The sequence below is a fragment of the Hypanus sabinus genome, chromosome 25, assembly GCF_030144855.1.
Source record: "Hypanus sabinus isolate sHypSab1 chromosome 25, sHypSab1.hap1, whole genome shotgun sequence".
Taxonomy (NCBI): domain Eukaryota; kingdom Metazoa; phylum Chordata; class Chondrichthyes; order Myliobatiformes; family Dasyatidae; genus Hypanus; species Hypanus sabinus.
The window spans coordinates 39,410,183-39,435,937 of record NC_082730.1 but is presented as its reverse complement, the minus strand read 5'-3'; the positions used below and the strand labels follow the sequence as shown (position 1 = coordinate 39,435,937).

The 25,755-nt window shown below is 38.0% G+C and overlaps 1 protein-coding gene across 1 annotated transcript; it reads left to right on the top strand.

Moving 5' to 3' along the window:
- The first annotated feature begins 2,772 nt into the window (after positions 1-2,772).
- LOC132381183 (troponin T, cardiac muscle-like) lies at positions 2,773-24,133 on the top strand. The gene is made up of 12 exons (XM_059950477.1): positions 2,773-2,943; positions 3,543-3,569; positions 6,170-6,196; positions 9,766-9,784; positions 12,111-12,171; positions 12,663-12,779; positions 14,152-14,229; positions 14,315-14,428; positions 16,519-16,631; positions 17,199-17,289; positions 22,430-22,470; positions 23,860-24,133. Exons 6-12 carry the CDS (start codon positions 12,681-12,683, stop codon positions 23,906-23,908), a joined length of 585 nt encoding a protein of 194 aa, XP_059806460.1. The 5' UTR covers positions 2,773-2,943; positions 3,543-3,569; positions 6,170-6,196; positions 9,766-9,784; positions 12,111-12,171; positions 12,663-12,680; the 3' UTR covers positions 23,909-24,133.
- The last annotated feature ends 1,622 nt before the right edge of the window (positions 24,134-25,755 follow it).

The window sequence follows — 25,755 nt, the reverse complement described above, 5'->3', positions numbered from 1 at the left end:
TTGTTCTCTATTCCTGGTTTGTAATAGTTCATTTTAGGGTGACAAAAGGTGAAATTATAACTAACCATCTAAGGCCAGAAATAAGGGGAAAAAATTGTTACTTAATCTCAGGTGAAGATAACCTGCAAAAATGAACAATAAAGCTTTTAAATTAAGTGAATAATCTTACTGTGATATATTGATAAATTCACTTAATTGTGAAGAGAAAATTGGCCCTTTCATTAAAGAGTGCAATGGTCAATTCACGCTCTTGAATGATCTTTTACTTTGCATACACCAGCCTTTCTCAACTTTTTTGTCCTGAAGGAACTCTTGAACTATTTTTTCAGGTCTCAAGGATCCCCTACATAAAATTATTATATCTACAGCTCATGATACATTAGCATGATCAGTAATTTTTAAATGTAATAATCCAAAAATAATGGTCAATGCTCTTTTGAGTAGAGATTAAATTTTTAGCTTACCTTTTTTGAAATTATTTTCTTTCTTTCCCTTTCATAAATTTTAAAAACTCATAAGGTAAACATAATAAATTCCTCAATTCTGGGTTGAACTTGAGTTAAACACGCACAGATTTCACCTTCAACTGAAATGAGTTAATTCCTATCCTTGCTCTTGATGCTTGTTAAACAAGAAAAATCTTGCTCACACATGTAAGAAGTTGAAAACTGCAGCAAAATGTTCAGTGCTTTCCTATGAATGTCAAGGTATTCTTCGTTCACAGGGGAAGGTCAGTAAATCTCATCTTGAGTGCATGATCAGAGTGCAGCTCACAAAGTTCCTCCTCTCCTCTCAAAGTCAATTTCTCAGGCTGAGCAGAATATTCAGAGAAAGGGTCCCACACCCACTTATGTTGAAAGGAAAATACTCTTCAATTTTGCTCAGCCATTCTTCCACATGGTTTTCAATAAGACTTCAGACTTTCTGATATCCTTCCTCACTCTCAAGCCCAAGCCGCAGAGGAAACATTTCTAGATTTCCTTTTGCAACATGATTTTTTTCAACAATTCAGTTTCCTTTTAAGTCTAAGAATCTTATCACTTGAAGCCAGACCATTTTCTCCTGGGCCTTGCAGAGAATTGTTCAACTGGAAAAATGTCTGTTAAGAAGGCTAGTTTCTGCCACCACTCTTAATCTTCAAAACACTCTGCTAAATCTGGCCTACTATTTTCTTGAAAGTACTCCTGCAATTCAATTTCAGCTCAAACACCCTGTTGAGAACTCTTCCTTTGCTAAGCCACCAGATTTGTATATGGAGCAGGAGGTTGGTGGGCTCTTTGTCCAGGTTTTCACATCGTTTTTGAAATATTCTCTAATGAACTGGTCTTAAAGCTATTAAATAACATGCTTCCTATACCTTCTTACAACTGTGACTTTATTTTGAAAAGCTTTAATCTGTTTGCTTTGAGATTCCAATAGTCATTTAAAATAATCAATATTTGTATGTGTCGTATGGTTGTGATTTGCAGTTAAGTGTCTTTTCAATTTTTTTGGAGCCATTGCTACTTTTGTAAGTTGTTCGCACAATGGAATAGGACACCTTGGATCACCAGTCCATATGTAACCTGTCCATATATCAGCAATGTTTTGTGTCTATTGTTGCACTAGTGCAGTGAAGTGACTCAGAAGATTGTAATACTTCAGAATTGTCCTTAGGCATAGGCCTAGAAAACTCCTCTTCCATTTCACACCTCCTCTTCAAAAATCACCACATTGGACTGTCTTTAGAATGAAAATTTCCCTCCAGTTTTCTATTTCACTGGTAGATTGCTACCAAAACTGAACAGAACCTTGCAGTAGAATTTAGGATCCCCATAGTGCTGATTAGCCAATACCCAGAGTAGAATTCATTCCAACATTTGCAATTGACACCTGCAAGCAAAGCTGAAGTGCTAATCCTCCTGACAAATTCTTCAGACAGCATAACGAGAAGTTAAAGTCTCAATAAAAACAAACACACGATGTTGGAAATAAAATGTTGAATTGCTTGATTACAAATAACTTACAGCAAGACATTTTACATTACAGTAAAGCAGAATTTTGAAATAATAGTCTTGAAAGGCCAAGATCATAACTGAGTTGTTTTTAGTTTCAGAGAGATTTCTCCAGGAATTATACTTTATAGTACTGTTTATGCGTTTAGGTAAATGCAAATTCATATCCTCTGAGTTACAGTAACCACCCTTTCAGGCCAATTCATGCAGGCCAACTGAAGTGTCCATCAATCAGCACAACTCCCATTAACCCTTTCCTTTACACCTACTAACCCACATGTTTTTTATTACATGCAGCACAAAATTTTATATTCAATGATGCCGAGTTTTATAGTGAAATTAGTGCAATGCATGATAAGATCTTATTATTTTAGTGAATTCAAGAAGAATTTCAGTTTGAGAGGATTCCAACAGCTGGGAAGCAGATATCACTTTGAGATGCTTCTAAAAATTTGCTTTCAATTGAATTTACATTTTAGAACTTCAATCTAATATTTACTGACAGCTTTAAAAGCAGTACAATTGTAAATTACATGCCATTAAATACAGAGTACATTTCCGTCACTATGGCTTGGAAGTTATTGAGAAAGGATAATAAACTATTTCCATGCCAGCCTGTCTTTCCCTCCAAATCTATCAGATGGCTATTTTCAGATCTTTAGTTGTTCTGAAACTCAACAGGATATTATTGTCAATTGCTACCATTGTAAATGCCAACCGCAGTCAACATAATCTTTGAGGCCCAGGTTTGTTATCTAGAATTTGGATTTAGCTCTTTTTGTGATGAGGCAGTTTTGTTAGTCATAAGAAAAGGGAGAGAAATTAGGTAATAATACATTTCTTTCTCATTGACAACTGAGTTAAATCGTATGCCACTGGATTAGTTTCAGTTCACTAATCATTGTGTTTTCTACTCTCAATGTTGTAGAAGAAGTGGAAAAGGAACAAGGTAAATTATTTCAAATCTGTCATTTTATTTATATATATATATATTTGATGCCTGTAAACAAAAACTGTAAAAGAATGAATTGTTTAAGCTTTGCACTCATTTGGCTGGAAATTTGGGAGTCCTTGATTGTCAAATTATGATTAATAACTTTGTTTTGGCATCCAGAAGTTAAACAATTTACCATTTACTTTTGGTGGAGGAATTTGCTGTTGAAGCATTTGATAATATATTTTAAATATTACCTTGGACTACAAACACTGAAAATTCAAAATACGAGAGAGTGAGAGGGAAGCACTGAAACTGTGACTTTGCCTGTCAGAGATGAGATTTTACAAGTTCATTGAGGCATCTAAAATGGAGGGGAATACATGACATTATAAATAGTTTCATTCTGTTCAATAATATATTTTAGCTTACTTATTATGTGACATCTCACTATGATTTTCTGAACTAATATAGTTCCTTTGTTGACTGATTTAATTTAACACTTCCACTGTCAGTAGAATAGAAATAGTGCTTTGTTACTGTATTAAGTATATTGTTGCACTGACTTTCCAAAATTTGTTTCAACAACCTGTGATCTTGAATGCTTATTTCAGCTGAGGAAAATAAAGATGATGAAGAAGGTAAGATTTGTAAACCATACCTAGCACTGTCTTTATTGAAAATATTTTTCTGCATGTGCCGAATTTTGCATTCCAAATGTTTAAATAAAAGTAATTAAGGTGACAAAAACATTATTCCATTCCTCTCCCCCTCTTTCTGTCATACTGTAGCATATTACAACTCTCAAAGTTCAAAATAAACTTATCAAAGGCCATAAATTTCACTAAATACAACCCTGAGGTTCATTTGCTTGCTGGCATTCACAGTAAACACAAAGAATACAAAAGAAATCAATGGAAGACCACACCCAACAGGACGGACAAACAACCATGTGCAAAAGACAATGAACAGTGCAAATATAATAGAATTTATTTATTTATTTATAAGCAACACATATTGAGTACATGAGATGAAGTATCCTTGAAACTGAGTTCATAGGTTGTGGGAACAGTCTAGTGGTGGGGTAAGTGACGTTGAGTGAATTTATCCCCTCTGGTTCAAAAGTTTGAGGGGTTTTGTTTTAGATGAAGTTTTAGCTGACTTGTCAAACCTTTACAAACTTCTTAGGAAGAAGAAGAAGCACCACAGTGCTTTCGTCTAAATTGCACTTATGTGCTGGGCCCAGTGCAGATCCTCTGAAATGATGACACCAAGGAATTTCAAGTTGCTGACCCTCTCCACCTCTGATCCCCTGATGAGGACTGGCTCATGGACCTCTGGCCTCCTCCTCCTGAAGTTAATAATGAGCTCTTTTGTCTTGCTCAGTGAGAGGTTGTTTTATGGCACCAATCAGCCAGATTTTCAATCTCCCTCCTATATCCTACCAGCATTGATTTGGCCAATTTAAGTATGGCATCGGAGCTGTGCTTAGCCTCACAGTCATAAATATAAAGCAAGTATAACAGGATGCTAAGCACACAGCCTTGTGGTGTACCTGTGCTGACGGTGTTTGTGGAGGAGGTGTTGCCAATCCAAACCGACTGGTGTCTGCAAGAGAGAAAATCAGGGATCCAGTTGCACAAGGAGGTATTGAAGCCAAGGTCTTGAAGCTTATTGATTAGTTTCGAGGAGAACAAGTCTTAATAAATATATAGCTGTAAAATTACTCACCAGAGAATAAATATTGAGCTGTAAAATTACTCACTGGAGAATCCTGCCAAAGAATTGATCTAGATAAAGATCAACTGTATTTGCTATATGGATTTACATGTATTAGGATATTGTTGTGGTGTGTTGGTGCTACTTACAACAAAAATTACAATATCCAGTAGTTAAATTACAATATTCAAGAATTACATGAAAATAAAGTTAGAAGTACTGCTATATTTGGAATAAAATGTGCGTTAATAGGAGCATGCAACAATCTACCTCGTGATTGACTTATCAATATCAAATGGTCAAAGTTAAATAGAAATGGTATCAATTAGCTTATGAAATGTCAATGAGTCAGTCTTCAAATAACTTGTCAAAGTATGAAGGGAAACCAATTAGGATTTGGTGAAGCAGGAAGGTGTAATAAACATCCTGCATCATCTTTGGTTAAGAAATTATGAAGAGAAAAATGTAGCCAAATATTTACATTCAAATATTTATACTGCCAGTGCCAAATATTCCCTTTCACTTTCATCCTTCCCATCAGTCAGGGACCCAGAAGCTCCAAGTAATAACTTATCTGTACTACTTTCAATTTAGTGAGCTGCATTCAGAGCTCATTATGTTGTCTCCTATACACAGGGGAAATCGAACATGGTTTGCTTGGTCACACCTCCATATAATAACTAGGGTGAACTGGAAATTCCAGTTACTAATCACTTTAGTTCTCCATCTGACTCGCACTCAGAACTCTGTCTTCCACCTCCTTTAAAATTTCAATGAAGCTTAGTATAAACTTGAGGAACAGCTCCTCACCTCCCATTTTAGCACAGAGCAGCCTTTTGTACTCAACATTAAATTGACCAATTTTAGAAGCTTGCCTATTCCAGTCACATTTCCAAAATTTATTTTATTTTTTTCTCCTTTCTGATATCTTCCAGTGTCCTTAATTATCTCCTATTTACTACCAACTGCAGAGATATATTGTGCATCCTTTTTCAGTTGACGAGAACCTGTCTCTGCTGGTTTCTTTATCTTATCATGGACCTTCTCTTCATTCTATCTACCTCTTCCCCCTCTCTCTGAAACCCAAAAAAGGTTCCATTTCTAACTTCTCCCAATTTAGATGAAACATCAGCTGTTTCTGTCTCTGCAGATACTACCTGACCTGTTGAATGTTTCCTGCTTTTTCTATTTTCACTTCACTTCAGTTTCAATTTTGTAGCAGTTATTAAAAATGTTTTTCTTTTTATATCATTTGGGTTGTTTCTTTTTCATTATCAATGTTAAGCAATCTATTTCTAGCTGTTGAAGTTGAGAGGTAAAGAGAACCAAAAAAGTACTCTCAGATTCAATAGAGTGAAAAAATTCAATTAACAAAAAATTTAGAAACTTGAAACAATTCTGTTATGCATATCATAGAGGTGATCCACATTTCACTTTTTAAGCTACAGCACATTTAATTATGAAAATTACTGAATATTATTTAAAATAATCATAAAATATCATTTATCATTTTAAATCCTAGAAGATAAAACTACTGAAGATGCTCAAGGTAGGAAATATATAAGCATTCATATTTTTCTCAGTAATTAGCTATTTTTCTAATCTCTTCTGATTTTGTTTGTAAACTGGAAATGTCCATTGGCTCTCAAGCTACATATGGATGATAATATTCACTCATCATCCCAAATATAATGCATTCCCTGAGCAATTCTCTCATTAATACGTGCTTTTGGTAGCCCTTCTGTTGAGGCATTCCCCCAAAGGCCTTCAAGCAGAAGACTGGCCTCAGAACATACAGTAGATCCCAAAGTCTGACATGCAATACACTCTGATGATTGAAACATTTGTACAAAATAAGGAATAAAAGTTTAAAGAAAGGAAATTAACTTAGAATTGGTTTAAAGACACCATTTCACGATTATATTGTAACGACAAATTGGATAGGCTAAGTCTGTATTTTCAATGACAATAGAGATTGAGAGGTGACATGACAGAGGCATGGAAAATTGTAAGGATAGATAGAGTAGAGACAGTGTCTGTTTCCCACGGTAGGGGAAAGTTCAAGGCATAGGTTTAAGGTGAGAGGAAAGAGATTTAATTTGAGCTCATTGGATAAGTTTCTCCAGAAAAAGAGCAATTAGGATCTGAAATAAACAGCCATAAGAGGTGGTGGAGCAGGAAAAATAACATTTAGGAAGCATCTGAATGGGTAATTTAATGATTCTGGCCAAGTGGGATATGAAAGGAATCCAGGTAAATGTGACTAGTCTAGACAGGCACAATGATCAGCAAAAGGATCTGATTTATACTGCCTAGCCCTATGGTAAAAGTTCATTAAAAAGAATTGAATGAAGACTTAATTTAATAAAAATAATGTAAACAGTCACTTTTCAGGGCTACATTACACATCCACACCTCCCTGGAGTAAAGCTGAAGGGCCCGATGTAAAATGCATTAGCATTTAGGGTATTCATCCCTTGTCTCTGGATAGTAAGTGTTATATTTCTGCGGTATCATTCAGCCAATCAAAGTATACAAGTGAAACTAAAACCATGTTTGATAAATTCCATCCAGAGAAGTAAAACACTCTCAGATGAAGAGCCATACTTTACAAAGTTTCTCTTTCAGAAGATGAACATTTAGTGAAAAGGTTAATCAGACTCTGACTGCCTGATAGCTTCTAAATTAAATAGAATAATGCAGTTAATACATTACAGCTAGAATATTTTTAATAATTAACAATGAGAGAGGAAAAAAAAGGAAAACTCAAGAGAAGGAGATGTAATGTGGAATTGTGTTTTTTTTCCCCTTGTTCTTGCAGAGACTAAGTTGGGCCAAGTATCTTATCATTGCTTCTGATCATGAAACAGTGTATAATGGCCTTAAAATTTAGATTCATATCAATGATGATTTTTTCAGTGATTCACATTTGAAAGTTACTTCTTGGAAGGGTACACCATTAACATCTGTTCTGGGTCAAACTTCACCATTCTGGCTTAATAGTTCCAGAGACAATTGGCTATTTTCACATTGAGGAAGAGCATGTAAGAAATAAGAACATTTTATTGCAATGAATGACCATTGTTCAATATTCCTGAGTGTCCATTCATAGCACTTAAAAAGAAAGAAGAAGAATCTTGGAGTTGCAACGCAGAGAACCCAACCCAGGAAGACCTTTTCATAAGCAAGAGAAATTCTGAAGTGACTGAAAATCCAGGCAACACAAACAAAATGCTGGAGGAACTCAGCAGGCCGGGCAGCATCTGTGGAAAAGAGTAAGCAGTTGACATCTCGGGCCAAGACCCTTCATGATTCCTGCTTGCTCTTTTCCATTGTTGCTGCCTTTTCTGGTGAGATCTTTCATGTTTCATCAGCCTTTACTTCCTCCACAGTTACTACGCCAACTGTGCAAAGTTCTAATTTGTCCTGGCCACCTGTATTCCAACTCCAGTGCAGACACTCTCACCTATACCTGCCACTAAGACCCATTCACTAGATGACACTTCCTAACAAGCAGCACCATATTACCACCCACCCAGGTTTTTGTTTCCAGCAGTAACCTTTATCCCTAGGCTCCATTTAGGTTATCAATTCCCTTCACTGCTCCCTCAGTCTAGATCTGAGCCGGTGTGAGGTTTCTACACAGAACTTTCACTGCTGAACTATATTACTAATCTGCATAAGAAACGTCACCTTTGGTACTGCAACAATAGGAAAGTAAGGAAGGTTATTCTGGTTGCTCACTGACTTTATTATCCCATAACCCAAGTCAAAACGTGCAACGGCAGAAAAAGTGACTGAAATTGGCAAATCTTTGATTGTCACAGCAAGGATAGAAGTTGTTGCTTGTATATGTTTACAAGTTTATTTTAATAAAATAATAACTTTTATTAAATAGTGAATTTTTATAGTTTACAGACCCTGGTGCGAAAGATGGAGGTTAAGAAAATAGTCACTTACACTTTTAAAAGCAACCAGCTGTTGATTTACTGCCGGCATACCATTTGGCCTAATCTAATTTGCAAAATGAGACAAATGGCTAATGTCACAATCTATACTTCCACCTTCACCCGATCACTTCAGTAACACAGATGCAAACTGATACTTCAATAATCACTTACTTAATTTATTGAATTATGATTAGCATTTAAGACCCAGTACCTGAATTTGGGCATCGAGGGAGAGAGGAAGAGAAGAGCCATTCACAGTACCACCGATGCGGCAGAGAGGGCCTCAAGATGGCTGTGGCTCAAAAGAGGGGAGCCATGGAGTCATTTGTAGCTAGCCATTTGGACACAAGCTGGGGTCTGATCAGCCCCAGCTGGGTCACCTGGAAAAGGGTGTATGATGCTGAAAGATCCGAAACACCCGATGATTCCAGGTACCTCACTGATGATGTGTCCAGGAGCATCAGTAGATGTGTGCACACAGCAATTGATTGTCAAAAAGCCACTTGAATAAAAATCTATTCTAATACTTTACTATCCAAATGGCTACAGATTTATCATGGATAGCCAACACTAACTTTGACATTTTCGTCATACCTCTCTGTATAAATACTGTATATCACAATCATTTCTTTTAAATGCCTTTGTCATTTTTAAGTAATTCTAACCTGAGGAATATTGGACTTGGAATTGCTTGCATCTTACCTGCAATGGAACAGATTTTCTTTAGAGATGGTATTCCACAGAAAGTGATTGAACAGTTGGTTAGGCCAACAAGCCTACACTTTAATGCAATATGGGTAAATCATAAACATTACAATGTAGCTGCTGAGTTGTTTTTGACAATGAAACCTAAGCGCTTTTCCATGTTGGATGGGCATAGCATTTAAGGCCCAGTACCTGAAGAGATGAAGTAAGTATCTAAAAAGCTGTGCTAGCTTGCCAGTAGTTTTCACAGCAAGATGTGTTATTGATGAAAGAAGATATTAACAAGTCAATTAACAAAAATAGCTTCATGGACTGGCCCAAGTGATTAAATCCAGAGTTTTGCAATTTGTTTATTTAATTCATTGAACAGATTTTCCTCACTACTTGGCAATGAAAATTAATTATTTACTTTAAAATCTTTGAACAACAAACATTTCATTTCTTTTTCTATTTCATATCAAAGAAGAAAAACCCAAACCAAGGTAAGTACAACTTGTATGATTAATCTCTTTCATTATTTTGAATAATCTTTTTTATTCAAATGTTTATGAAGCTCAGTAAATAACATACCAGTATGAGCTGTGATCTTTATTGTGACATGTATTTCAGTTCAGCAACAGAGGAATGTTCTGGAGTAAAACAGAGACCCTATAAAAGATCTCACAATCCTATTCTGAGAAGAAGAAGAAAGTTCTTTCTGACTGTCACTCCCACACTTACCCACACTCAGCAATCCTCTTCTTAAACAAAAACCTAATCAATAAATCTTTGCCATTTATGAGCCCCTATTATGCACAACTATACTGCTGAAATTCGAAGTTAAAAAAAACCGCTGGAGAAATTCAGCAGGCCAGACAGCATCTGTGGTAGGAAATAGAAAGTGAATATCTTGTGTTGAGGCTCCTCACGTGACCTGAAGGGTAGGGGGAGATAGCAAGTATTAAATGGGGTAAGGGGAAGGGGTGGAGAAACATCTGACAAATGGTAGGTGGATCCAGGTGAGGTGAGTGATGTGCTGTTTAATGCATAAGTGCAGCCAACTAAGGTTAATGGCTGAATTTCTCTATATTACAAATGAAATGAGACTTCATGACATGTAGGCTCGGGTGTCAGATTGGAGTCTCTTACCATGGTCCAGGCATGCAATTTAGATCAGAAATGGTGAGTCCCAGCAAATAGGAATGAGAGAAATCAGGGACAAGAGAAAATCTGATGATGCTGGAAATCCAAGTGACGCACAGGAACTGCTGGAGGAACTCAGCAGACCAGGCAGCATCTGTGGAAAGGAGTACATTTGACGTTTTGGGCTGAGACCCTTCAGCAGCACTGGAAGAAAAAATATGGGGTATCAGAGTTAAAGGGTAGGTGGGGGGAGGGATTGAGAAGCACAACATGATAGGTGAAACCAGGAGTGAGGGAGGGAGGAGTGAAGTAAAGGAGTTGGGAAGTTGATTAATGAAGGAGACACTGGGCTGGATTGGGAATATAATAAGAGAGGACAGAAGGCCATGGAAGAAAGAGAAAGGGGGAGGAGCACCAGAGGAAGGCAATGGACAGGCAAGGAAACAAGGGGATGGGGAATAGAGAAGGGGGGCATTACTGGAAGCTCAATAAATCAATGTTCATGCCAGCAGAATACCCAATGGAATATAAAGTGTTGCTCCTCTAACTTGAGTGTGGCCTCATCGAAACAATAGGAGGTTGGAGGAGCAACACCTCATATTCCGTCAGATGGCATGAACATCAATTTGTCAGACTTCTGTTAATGCACCCCCCCGCTTCTCTATTCCCCACCCCCTTTTCCCTCTCTCATCTTGTTTCCTTGCCTGCCCATCACCTCCCTCTGCTGCTTCTCCTTATTTCTCTTTCTTCCATGGCCTTCCATCCTCTCCTATTAGATTTCCCCTTCTCCAGCCACGTATCTCTTTTAACAATCAGCTTCGCAGCTCTTTACCTGATCCCTCCCTCCTTCCCGGTTTCACCTATCACCTTGTGTTTCTCTCTGCCTTCACCCCTCCACCCCCCAGCTTTGACTCCTCATAGTTTTTTCTCCAGTTCTGCTGAAGGGTCTTAGCCGGATACATGATGCTGCCTGGTCTGCTGAGTTCTTCCAGCATTTTGTGTGTTTTTCTTATGTGAAATCAGGGATCAAATATCGTTGTCCTTTTTCTGCCACAATTACAGAAGGAAATGAGAAACAAAGCTTGCTACCTCATCCCACTGTCTGATGAAGTGAAGGAAGATGTTCTGCTTTTTCTAGTCGCTAAAACACAATTTTTAACCTTATTGTTGCTACATATTATTATGTATTTGTTGAATGCCATCATCACAGAAAAGCCCACATTTATTGTACAAGCTTTTTACCCTTAGAATAGTTTGGAAATTACTTCAAGGGATAGTTGTGATTCAAGCACACTGCTGTAACCGTGGGCTCAAAGTAACATATAGTTCAGACTGGGAAAGTGTAATAGATATCCTTCCCCAAGCAGATCCACTAATTTCACAGTCATCAATTAGTTTTAGTGCCATGGTGAGACTGGAACGTGTGGATTAATGGTCCAGGCCTCCAATTGTTTGCCCAGTTATAAATCCATAATGCTGCCATACACAGCAAAATTACTTTTGGGCTGGTGAAATCAATTAAATTGAAGATCCCTGAAAGTAATCTGTGATACAAAGAAAATACCTGGATTAGTGTCTTAGAAGCATAGCAGATAATTTATTCCTTTCAAAGTGTGACGTGCCAAGTGAGCTTGGGAGCAACAAACATGATGTAACACAGTTTAATTATTTTTTTTGATTCTGTAGGCTCTTTTTGCCCAACCTTGTGCCACCTAAGATTCCAGATGGAGAAAGGGTCGACTTCGATGTAAGCATGTTTTGTTTATTGCTCATTGAGCAGTATTTTTTCTTGTCACTTATTTCATATTCTGTCATTTGCTCCCATACTCCTAGGAGACTTTCACTGCTCTTTATGTGGGAACAATCTTCCCGATTACACTTCCTTCTGGTTTTAAGAATATGATCTTTACTCCAGTTCCCATGCTAAAGCAAATGGTCCCTTGTGTCTATCATATCATCTATAATGTTTTGATATGTTTGAAGTAGACACAAAGCCAAAATTTTGCATTTCCAGTAGATCTATGCAAAACCTCCTGCAGTCTGTTGGTCTTGCACTCATAGTGGGCGTTATGCTCAATATGGTCATACCTGAGTTTAGATGCATCAACAATTTATCCTGTATCTACCTGTTTTTTACCCCTAAGGATAAATCATGAAACTATGCTGACCTCTTGCTATTAAGGATTTGGGAGACGGTTGAATGAGATGGAGCTCGTGCGTATGGTTTCTGTTTTGCAGGACATCCACCGTAAACGGATGGAGAAGGATCTCTTAGAGCTGCAGACTTTAATTGAAGTTCATTTTGAGAACAGGAAGAAGGATGAAGAGGAAATAATTGCTTTGAAGGAAAGAATTGTGAGTTGTAGTGTTTTTTGGGGGTTGACTCTGCATGACATCTTGAGGAAGCTCTGTGGTCTGCCATCTGGTCACTTGCAGTGTCTGGAGAGAAGGGTGGGTGTTGCAGGTCGATGTGCTTACGGCAGAAACTGGTATCACCAAGGACATACTGTATCACAATCATCAAGAGCAGTCTGAGTTCATCTGCCAATGGCTTTTACGGAATTGACATGGTCATCGTGCCATGAATTATGGTCAGCTGTGCCAGAGCCTTGGACTGAAATACAGGCTTTACAATGTACTCCTGACAGTGTTATTTTACAGAACCGGGATTTGGTCCCTCATTGTTTAAAGACATAAACAACTGACCAGAGTTTAAGGTCATTTGGCCCATTATTGTCTTGCTTAGACCAGTGCAAGAGGAATTAAAAATTAAAATAACTGAATGCACGTCACTAAGTTTGCATTTTGCCCAATTTAAATATTTCAAATTGCAAGATAATCCTTATTAAGATTAATGACTAAATCAATTGAGTTTAAACAATAACTTATAAGATAACAAGGAAATGAGAAGGCTTCAAAAAGAAGGATAGTAGCAATTGTTCCCAACCTGAGGACCACAGACCCCTTGTTTAATGGTATTGGTCCATGGTATAAAGTGGGCTGGAACCTCTGTGTTAGAGGATGCAGGCTATCTGTGAGGAACGTCACCTACATGTAGCAGGTGAATGCACAACTCAAACTGTTGTCAGTTCTATCATGTTGCAAATTCAGGTGCCCACCTGGCACCTGCTAAAGGTACTGTTGCAATGGCATCATTGAGAGCTTACCAATACAACCAATGATCAATAAATGCACAAAACAATAATGGCTCTGGGCTGCCTCCAGGTCTTTGGTGGTAATATACACGTCATGCTGGAGGAGCTCAGTGGAGAGCTGCCATCAATGGAAAGGAAGAAACTGTCAATTCAGTGTGCTGCTGAAGTTTCTTAGCGTGAAAGGTTGACTGTTTATTCTTTTCCATAAATGCTGCCTGACCTATTGTGTTCCTCCAGCATTTTGTACGTGTTACTCTGGATTTCCACCATATGTAGACTCACTTGTGCCCATGTCTTTTGCCCTTCCCAAAAGGGGACAACTTTCATTTCTCTTGAATCCCATTTGACTGAATCATCACATAATCGACAGAATTTGTTTTAAAATCATTCGCAAAACCAAGCAGGCTTAGCGATGGCTAAAGTCTCTAAAGTGTTCTAAAATCAATGATTACCGTTAGCTGAAATATTTACTAAGATTGTATTTTACTTGTACCATAGTTCAAATGGTGGATTCTCTCCAAAAAGACACATATTAACTTAACTGATGAAATGCACGTGAATTTCCAATGTAGGAGAATCGTAGAGCAGAAAGAGCAGAGCAGCATAGGATTCATGCTGAGAGGGAGAGGGAACGCCAGTCAAGGATCGCTGTAAGTAATGATACTTGAGCTACCTTTCATTGCACAATTAGAGAAAAGCAGGCAGACGGCTAATTGTCTATTTATTTTATAATAGGAGGAAAGAGCCAGGAAGGAAGAGGAAGAGTTCAGAAAGAGAGCAGAGGAAGATGAAAAGAAGAAAAAAACCATTTCGCATATGTCCTTGCACTTTGGAGGCTACATGCAAAAGGTAACCATTAATACAACATCATTATTTGGAACACTGATTCAAAATGCCTTACTTCCTTTATTACTGGCTCTAGTTAGACAAATACAGACGAGAATTTTTAAAAATTATCTATGCTTCCCAGTCTTTATTTTAACAGTTATTGTTGGATAATTATTTGCACTAGTAAATGGAAAATTTGTGTAAAATATTTGCCCAATAATAAAAATCCTCTAAACAACACACACAAAATGCTGATAGAACACAGCAGGCCAGGCAACATCTACAGGGAGAAGCACTGTCGACATTTCGGGCAGAGACCCTTCATCAGATGCTGCCTGGCCTGTTGTGTTCCACCAGCATTTTGTGTATATTGCTTGCATTTCCAGCATCTGGAGATTTCCTTTGTTTGCCTTTCAAAATCCTCTAAAAGTAAGTTTGTAGAATTGAACTGCACTATTTTAAACTGATAGAGATTAATTCTCAGATTTCTTTAATTTATCTATTATATTTTCAATCCACAGAAGGAAGAGCATTGAAGTTTGCTTTTGCTTCATAGATAAATCTATAGCTCTGACTTTTGTCACCATAGGCCAGTAACCTTCATGGTAATTATACAAGGAGTTTATCACAGCCAATTCCTTTTAACCATTTAAGCCTTCTATGTTAGCATTCCTGCAGGACAATTTGATGAATGCATATACAGGTTGACCACATATTTTCCGGAAACTGATGGTTCAACACCTCTTTTAATTCGGATGAGGATACTAATTTTACATGTCTTCAATTTGGGTGCTTTCTCAATTAGCTTTCTTTGTATCATATTATTATTGTATGTTTATTTTTGCACTGTATCAATGTTCTTCATTTTGATCTGGGTTTTTTTTTAATCTGTAGCTATGTTGAAAATGTATAAAAAAACTAATTAAAAAAATAATAATTCGGATGAAGTTACAAGGCCAAGTAGTGCTCACTTTGCATGAAATAGTTAGATGAGGTGGATGCTGGCAATTCTGTGTAGGCGTTTATAAAGAATTTATCATGAAGGATGTTCTTTGGTTCATCGCTCGAGAGTGGGAGAAGGTAGAACCTTCAGCACTAAAGAATGGCTGGCGTAAGTTGTGGCCTGCCTTGATGTTCGATTGTGAGCCTGAAGAAAAGCTTGATGATTTTACAGGATTTTGTGTACCAAAGGAGAAAGTAGTTGTTCCTGATCTGCTTGCATATGCACGAAGTATTACCAGATCTGCTTTCAAAGATATAGCTAATAGTCTTAATGAAGAAAATCTACCTGAGTGAATGATTGTAAATGACGAAACACCTGTTGTGCATCACCTTACCGACTCGGAAATTATAGACAGTGTTCTGAATACTGATAGAAGCACACTAAATGATAAAGATGGCAGCAATGATTATGAAATGGGAAGATTTATTGACAAGTTAACTGAATTGTTGGATGATTTAATCAAAGGGTTAGAGAAACGTACCTTCGTGACGGACAAGGGCTAATGAATTTTTATTTGATGCAAGAAAAATTATACAGGGAGAAATCAAAACACATGAAACAACCTCACCTGAATGAAATGTTTAAAGATGACTGAGAAGCAACATTCTTTGTAAGCACAGTAATTAATAAAATTACATTTTATTTTTGTTGAATTAATAATCCTTTTTAAGCTTCTCCAGTCCATTTTTGCTGTTATTATTGTGAGACCTCTTTTAATCCAGCAAAAACATTAATCTGACAAGGTTTAGGAACCAAGGGTGCTGGAAAATCAGTGGTCAACCTGTACTTGCACTAATACAGCAGACAAAGTTGCAGTTTCCTCTCTTAGATCATTTAAATCAGCAGACTCCAGGATCAAATGGGGACTTTCTTAATAGTATGTGTCACTTCCATCTTGTGAATGTTACTTCCAACACCACCAAGAAAAGCTTTACCTTTATTTCTTTCCAGAACTAGATAGCAAATGATTTGGTTCCCCTGTAACTTAGGCCTCCCCTACCATCATAACCACCAAAAAAGCACATCGAATTCCATTTCTCCATTGATATCTCCAGTTTAATTGAATTACACAATGAATTGTGGAGTGTTGTCATGTTGTTTCCATCAGACTGACAGCCGGAGAGGTGGAAAGAAGCAAACTGAAAGGGAAAAGAAAAAGAAGATCCTGGCGGAAAGACGCAAATCTCTGGACATTGATAATCTGGATGAGAGTGAACTGAAGTAAGGATGAACATTATTCTTGTTTACTTGCCTATTAGTAGTTTACATTCATTCTCCTGAGAGTGCATCCATCTCATTGAGCAGGGGATATGGCACCCAATGTTTTTGTAATGTTATGCCACCAAGAGGAATGCTTCGAATATGCAGGAACATATCATTTTTCCTTAATTACTTTGATGAACAGGTGAATCCAGCTTCTGGAAAGCCCAGGTATGAAGCACCAACTGACTGGACACAGAATCAGTTTGCTAAAGGACATGACCCTGAAATTTCATGAGAATTTAATTGACCTCCTTGCTGTAACTCCAAAAGGAGACTGGCAAAATTCTTGAGTGCTAATAGCATTTTTGGTTTTGCCAACTGTTTATCCAGAGGCCCAGTAGAGTTGGAATGGAAGAACACAGGAGGGTTTAAGGTCAAAGCCTAAACCAGTCATAGTTACAACTATATAATGTTGCACTCATGAATGCTCCATATGACTTAATTTAGAATTGTTTTCAAACCATTGCTGCCAGACTTTGGATCCATATTTCAACCAATTCAGCAAACATTTTCTTGTATGAACAGGGAGAAGAGCAAAGAGCTGTGGCAATGGATGTACCAACTAGAAGCAGAAAAATTTGACCTACAGGAAAAAATGAAACAGCAGAAATATGAAGTAGGTAGAAATGTGAATATTAGTGTGTGTTTTTATAATTCCCTTGCTACGTATATCATATTTCATATTTTTGGCAAATCTGCCATATACCATGATGCTGGATTCATTGGTGAAGAATTGAGAAAATTTTCTCTGCTGGCTTTCATTCAATGAATCTGCTCATCATACTACTGTGCTCATGCCCAGATCAGAGAGCCATTATGTTAAATAAGCCCTTTTGTTTGGTAGATAATCAAATGCCGTGCATGAAATATTTCCATCAATGTCTCCTCCTTTAGCCTGCTCATCTCGTCTGCTGTCGAGACAAAAGCAGATTTGTTTAAAAGTAGATTTGTTTAAACACGATCTCCCTTTCATACAACTATTATAAACTTGTCTAACAGGGCTATTGTTTTCTAGGTGCACTGTTGCCAATTCTTCTGCGTTAAATTCCCAACACTTTCCAGACAACTGACTGCAGTAAATGCTCACCATTTCCTTACTTTCATTATTTGCTTTGCCATCATCTCTTTAAGAAGTTCACAAAGTTCTTGTACCTCCCTCTTATTCCATAAATATTTTGTCATTTTGCTATCCTTTGCAAATTTTCATTCTTAACTCATTTGTGTAGATTAACCGTCTGGTGATCATTATCAATATTTGTTTCTCCCAAGTTAGTTCTGTTCTATTATTTGTCTTTAGAGCTATCTTTAATGGCATGTTGCTTTCTGATGCCAGATAAATAATTTGCCCTAAATCTTATTTTTCAGGCACACTAAATTCATTTTAAAAAGCTCTTTCTAATTTATCCTCAAAAATGAGCCTGACATTTGCCACATTTGTGGGTTTGTCTTTTCATTGGCATCATGGAGAAAACTTGGAATTACTTTTTTTATATTTCCTTACCTGTTTTTATATTACTTATGCTATGTTATTGATACTGTCTGTTTACTCTATCTATGTTCTCATAATCTTATAAAGCTCTGTCAGGTCTCCTCAAATATGACCAACCTATCATTATAGCCCATGCCCTTTGATCCAGGCAGCATCCTGGTAAACAGCTTCTGCATCGTCTCCAAATCCTCAACATTCTTGCTATAATAAGGTAACCGGAATTGTATACAATACTCAAGATGATGTCTAACTGGTGTTCTATAAAATAACAACTTAACATACTGACTTTTGAACTCAATGCCTTGACTAATAAACGCAAGAAAGCCATATATTCCTTTCTGACCACCTATCAACCTTCATAGTCACTTTCTGGGAGCTCTGAACTTGGACCCTACGATTCTTTGATTATGCTGCTTGGTAGCATAGAGGTTAGCGGCGACCCGGGGTTCAACTCCCACTGCTGTCTGTAAAGAGTTTGTATGTTCCTCACATGAACACATTGGTTTCCTCCAGGTGCTCCAGTTTCCTCCTATAGTCCAAAGATGTACCAGATGTACCAGTTGGCAGGTTAATTGGTCATTGTAAATTGTTCTGTGATTAGGGCTGGGCAGTGTGGCTCGCAAGGCTGGAAAGGCCTATTCTACACTGTATCTGAATAAATAAATAAAAATAAATAAACAATGTCCATCTCCTTTCATTTTCCTCACATTTGAGTGCCTACCTAAACATCTCTTAATATATAGTGTTGCCACTACACAGTAAATGCAGTGCAGAGGGACAAATAAGGTACAGGGGTCCTGATGAGATAGATCAGATCAAGAGCTCGTCTTTTGGCATATGAAAGGTTCGTTTAAGAATCTGGTGGGATAGAAACTGTCCTTGAGCCTGGTGGAATGTGCACTCAAGCTGTTGTATCTTCTGCCCACTGAAGGAGAGGAGAAGAAGGAATGAGCTGGGATAGAATGGCTGGGATACTGAGGCCCTTGCCAAGGCTATGTTTAAAAAGTAATTTCAGTTGTTTTCTTTCAGTTATCAATAATGTTCATGCATTTCATTGACCACACGACTCAACAGTGATTTCCATGATAAAAAAGCTTGCATTTCAAGAAGTCTAAGTAGATTTTTTATCAAATTATGTATGCAGTACACAACTCTGAAATTTGTCTTCTCCACAGACAGCCACAAAACAAATGAAAACCATGGAGCCCATTTAAAGAAAATAAAACATTAAACCATTCCTCGCCCAACATTGCTCGCTCTAATTTTTAGTAGTCAGTGTGCACAGAAGTCTTATGTCCTGCAGATTTTTTTCCTGTGACAAATGTACGTGCACACTGAATGCATACATAGCACAGTTTATGTAGGTTTACAGAATACTTGACATAAAACTGCACAGAATAACAACAAAATAACATACATATTTAAGTCACTCAGTTATTTTTTCTCTCTCCTGTCTTTGACATTTACCCATTCTTTGTAAACTCTATCTAGACTAATAGAACTTCCATCCAATTGATAGCTTTTGATTCTTATTAACATATCCAAATGACATTCACCTAAACAGTTTCTCAGCTTGTTTTTGAGTTGATTCATTAGGCTAAAACCTCGCTCACAGTCCGCATTGGATGAAAGAAAGGTTCCCCCAATGTCCATCAATTGTGTAAGGTCGCAAAACTGGTCATTTTGAAGTAGAAATGCCAAATGACGCTTCAAAAAGTCAAGTTTCCAAATATCATCCCACTTCTTTCCACTAGCAAATTCTGCAGCAACTTTCGCATCACGACAATACAGATAACTCTAGTTTCTGAATCATACGTAAATATTTCTCATAGCTGAACGTTCATGACCTTATGAGTTTTCAGTGTAGCAGCTTCTACTATTTTGTTAAGCCATTCAACTTTGAACAAATTTGCAGTTCTTTTGCACTTCATGCCCTTTGCTTCTTTTAAATTTGACATAGTGAATCAATATTGTTTTTAAATAAAAACTTAGTAAGCTATCTTCAGGGTTTGAAACAGATCTTTGTACATTTTACAATAAGAACACTGTCCGCCAAAGCTGGCTGCTGCCGTAATGCAGCTGTACAAAACAGAACAGGAAAGGTGAGGTGATGTAAGTTAGTGACGTGCATTGTGGTATTTGAAAAACTGACTAACTAGTTAACAGAAACATTTAGCTAAAAGGTTATTTTCAATAAGTATGATTATTAATTACTACATTATTTTAGGTAACTCACCTTCTGTGCGCACATTAATTTCCTTTGTGCGCTGGTTGAATACGTGTGCGCTCGTGCACATGTGCACAGATTAGAGGGAACGTAGCCCCCAACATGCAAAGAAAATTGCATAAACAGCAACAAAAAAAAGCAAAAGCACAAGATATAAAACTCAAAACTAAAAGGTATATTTCAGTTCAAATCAGTGCTAATTATGGACCAATGTAGTAAATTCTCCCAAGGTAGTTCACAAGAATATTTTTGAATATAGCTGGACATCAGCCAACAATAAGGATGAACATTTCAAGGCATTGTCCCTGGTATTCCATAAATTTCCTTTATTTTCTTAGATTTGAGGGCAGGTTATAGCTTTCCTTTGTTTTTAGTGATTTAAATGAGGAAACCAATACAATATCAAAGGTTGCTGCTTTGAGGAGGGCCTTTAATGGTTATTGAAAGTTAGGTAAATGGATAAGGGCATGGCAGAGTGGAGAACAGAAAAGATCTCAGCTTTTTAATCCTTGACTGTAAGTATCTACATTTAAGTAGCTAATAAAGAGGGAGCCTCAACTAAATAAGGTAAATAAGTAATGAAAATAAAGGGGTATCAACTCTCAGTGCCACAGACTTTAGATGTTCTTACTAAACCTACTGAATAGACCTGCCATCACAGAAACAATGTGCTGGAGGAACTGGGAAATCAGTGGGTCTAGCAGCATCTGTGGAGTGAGGGGTGGGGGGGGGTGGAATTCTTAATGTTTCAGCTCTGGACCGAATATGTCACAGTTAGATATGGAAACACCAATGACCAGGAATGGAAATGTCTACGAAAGAGGGGGATATAGCCCAATTCCATCACATGCAAAGCCCACGCCCCCCCCCCCCCCCATCACTGAGCACATCTACAAGTAGATCTGCCACACAAAGGTAGCATCTCTTATCAAGGACAACCACGATCCATACTATGGTCTCTTCTTACTTCTACCATTGCAAAGGAAATTCAGGAGTCTGAAAGCCCACACCACCAGCTTCAGGAACAGTTGTGACCCTCGAGCCATCAGGCTTCTGAACCAGTGTGGAAAACTACAGTGCACTCACCTCAACACTGAACTGACTTCACAAACCTCAGACTCACTTTCAAGGTCTCTACAGTTTAGGTTCTCAGTATTATTTATTTATTTTATTTATTTATTATTTGCACAATTTGTCTGCTTTTGCATATTGGATATTTGTCAGACTTTGTTATGTTTAGATTTTTAATAGATTCTATTGTATTTCATTATTTTCCCATAAATGCCTGCAAGAAAAAGAATCTCAAGGTGGTATATGGTGATATATTCTGTACTTATTTTGACAATAAATTTAATTTTAACCTCATTCCAAGTCCTGCATCAGGATGGAGAGGAAAGGGGAGATGGCCAGTATAAAGAGGAGATGGGGAGTGGTGAGGCAGGAGTCTGAGGTGAACTAAGGAAGGGTGAAAGATGATAAACACATTTTGATAATTCCTTTACCATCACAGATGTTGTCCGACCTGTTAAGCTGCTCCAACCGACTGATTGTTCCTCCAAATTCCAATGTCTGCAGCATTTTGTCTCTGCTTTCACAGAAGGAATGGATTTCTTTTCAAAAATAATTTCCAAGGTCTAGACTGTTAATTTCTGATGATCAACCTTGATAAGGGGAGCTTTGCGTGAGAGTTTTAAAGGAGAGTTGAGGGGTAAGTATATGTTTACAGAGTGAAAGGAGGTTATCTGGAACTCACTGTCAGAGGAGGAGGTTGAATGAGAAACAATTGCTACATTTTCAGAGCTGCATGGGCAGGTTCTTAAATAAATGAGCCTGTGGACAGAAACCGGCGCAATGGGATTACTGAAGAGGATCAAAGTGCAGTGTGGATGTGGTGGCCCAAAGGATCCATTTATGTACTACAAAACTTCAATTCTATGATTTAGTTTTATTCTATTTATCCCAACCAGTAATACTACAGCCAGTCAAGGGAGCGTCCTTATTGCAGTCTTGGGGTGTAAGTTCTCTTTTGCTGTTTTTCAGATAAACTTACTGCGAAATCGAGTCAGTGATCATCAGAAAGTGTATGTATCTAAACCTAACATTACTATTGAAGTCATATACCAATCTATTGCAGTTACGACATTCTATTACTTTGCTTTTGTATGCTACTTTAAATTATGCTAATTGGCTTCATAGCTTATCTGCCTGGCAAAGCGTTTTGGTTCTTTAAGGTGTCATAGCTGGGGGAAGGGGTATAGTGGGGATAAGAGCCTACTAACTATAAATGCTCCCAGTGATGTGTGTCTCAAATAGCTTCTGAAAACACAGTCCGGCTCCGTGCCTCCCACTGCTATGCCCATTCCCACTGAAGGGGTAAAGGCAGGTTACTGGTGCCTTAAAACTTCATCAACCATGAAGGGCAGTTCATCTAGGAGAAGGAAGACTTTGATCTCAAACCCCCGCTGCCTTGCGGCTATACCCACTGATGGTTAAGGGGTAGGGATTAAACATTGAGGAAAAATCCAGAGCAGGACTCCCTGAGGCAGTCCTACGTTCGAGTTCAATGCTGATTGACAACTCTTGGTGCCAAACTGTGTCAATCGCTGCCGTTCCTTTGGATTCATCAGCTGTGTGGAGAGGGATGCCTGCTGCGTGGGCAACAGCTTGCTCTCCGAATCATACTGCCCTGGCTTGCAGATCAAAACCACATACATGATCAACTGTGACCAGTGGAGCGCCTCATAAAGCATACTTCAAAATAGTAGTAATGAATTCATGTTTGTCGAATGAAGTCCAGGATGACATGATAGTACAGTATCATGTGCAGTTAGAATTTTTGTTTTTAAATAACATTTTACACTGAAGCCCTGACTGCTGTTCAGGTGACATTACATATCCCAACAGAACATTTCAAAGCTTTGCAGAATGTTTTCCTAATTGTCTTGGCTAATATTTATTCCTAATTCCACATCACAGAGATGAAATACTTGTTCATTACCTCATGTTGTTTGTGGGCCCTCGCTATGTGTAATTTGACTGCAAAGTTTTCTACGACTGCACTCACACTCAAAATGCTTTTATGTAACAGAAATCTGTTATATAAGTATAGGGTTTCCTTTCCTTCCATGTAATTTCATGTTTTTTTAAAGCACTGGATTGCTTTATAAATTGTGTTAAATCATTAACACTCATGTACTATTTTTCCCAATTTTATTATTGGTTATCTCCCCCTCTTCCTTCATCCTCTTAACTTTCTTTCTATGAACATCTTATTGAATGATTGAAATCCGAACACTAACAGGAAAATTGGACAAATGCATTTAAGGGGAAGAAGGATAAAGAGGAAGTAGACTGAAAGCAAGTTCTTGCAGAGAATAATTACAGACATAGACTGGTTGGCCAAATCGTCTGTTTGCTATTTTAAGTGACAAAAATTTGAACAATAACCTGTTATGATTTCCCCACTTTAGTTCTAAGGGTCTCCGTGGCAAGGGGAAGGTCTCGGGCAGATGGAAGTAGGCGAAGCATTATAACACCATGGACTGTTGAAATGAGGAGAGCATGAGTCATCTGTCAGATAAATCATCTTATAATTTTACAATCTACTGTAATATCATCAGTTAACCTGTTAATCTCTCATTTTTTTCGCTTATGTCTAAACTCTACCAAAGACTATTCTGCTGCTTTTTGTATTTATCACAACTTCTGATGCTTTAGTGTACTTGTAACAATAAAAGCTTTTATTCAGGAAGTTTAGCTTGGTTATCAGAACAGAACATTTTACAAATGTGCTGCTTCTTTATCGTGAATATAATTGGGTGGGAATTGCAAATTTTTTCAGAGAAAGGTGTATTACATTAGGGCTACACTTGGGGAAGCTGTTTCACAACTACTCTATGTTGTGATGAAGGGGGAGTTAATGGCTAAAAATTAATATCGCTTCCTAATTTGAAAAGAGCTCATATATATTTAAGACACAGTTAGAGAGGTTTTTGCAAAGCAGGGGAATTAAAGGTTATGGGGCAAAGGCAGGGAGATGGAACTGAATCCACAATCAGCCTTGATCTTATAGAATGACAAAGCAGGTTCAATGAGCCGAATGGCTTACTCCTGCTTTTTTTCATATGTTGTTATGTACTTCTATAGGAAAGTGTAATATTTGCCAAAAAAATACACAGTTGAACTGTTGTCAAAACCTGAATTCAAGTTTACCAGAGTTAGTGGAGATAATGGTTCGCTCTTCTGTTTTGCAAAAAAAACAAGTTCAAAAGGCACATTCAGAAACCAGGTAAACGTTCAAGTTGCTTAGCTGATCAGCCCAGATCACCTCACGTCAAGTTTATTGTCATTGAACTATATACGCATGTGTGTGTGTGCACCCTTAACTCCTGGTGGAGTCATCGGGTCGCCGTCATGACAAGCTTTTTGCACTGATCTTTTTGGTGATTGGTCATCACATGGTGTGTCTTGGGCACCTGAAACCTGGCAGAGCCCATCTCTAGATCAAGTTGCTAGCTCAACACTCAAACCAGACACAACTAGAGAGCGTGCAAGGGAGCCAGCCGAATTCAAACCGGATGGAAACCGGATTGAAACCCTGAAATCCAGCGCTGATGCCACTGTGCCACCAGCCAGTGCAACTATATGCATGTATACCTTCAAATGAGACAACGCCTCTCAGGATCAGTGTGTAAAGCACGTAAACACCTACACATAAAGGTTTTCTCAAACAAAATAGTGGAGGCATTTTATGTTTCAGAAGAGCTGCAGCAACTCATTTATTGAACACTAAAAAAACTGAACCCAAAGCATGCTAAAAATTCTTTACATAATTACTTCATCACGTCAGACCAGCCTCTTAAACTGAAACCCCAACTCAATGTTGGTGGTTATGAATTATGTACATTTCCACCAATTACGTTACCCTACACAGCCCCCCCTCCTCAGAATTCACTAAAATGGGCTCTGTGAGCTTGTCTAGAGCTCGGAGGAGCTGCCCGGCTTGGGTTCTCTGTTCCATGGGTGGAGGAGCCGCAGGTGGCTCTGGCTCATCCAGAGGTGAGTTGACATGCTCATGGCCATGTCGTGATGGCAGGGGCATGGTAGCAGAATCCTTCAAATCTTGGTGGGCCAGTTTAAGGCAATCTACTGAAATATGTTCAGGTTTACTCCTGTTATCTATGGTAACAGTCTTTTCTCCCAGTTCCAAGATGCAGAACGGGCCTTCATAAGGGGACCTAAAGGGATGTTGGAGTGTGTCAGGATGGACAAAAACAATTAAGACAGAATATAGGTGAACAGGAACCCAAGAGTGCAGCACGCTGTGATGGGAGGTAGGAATTGAGCACGGTGTGACTAGTATCCTA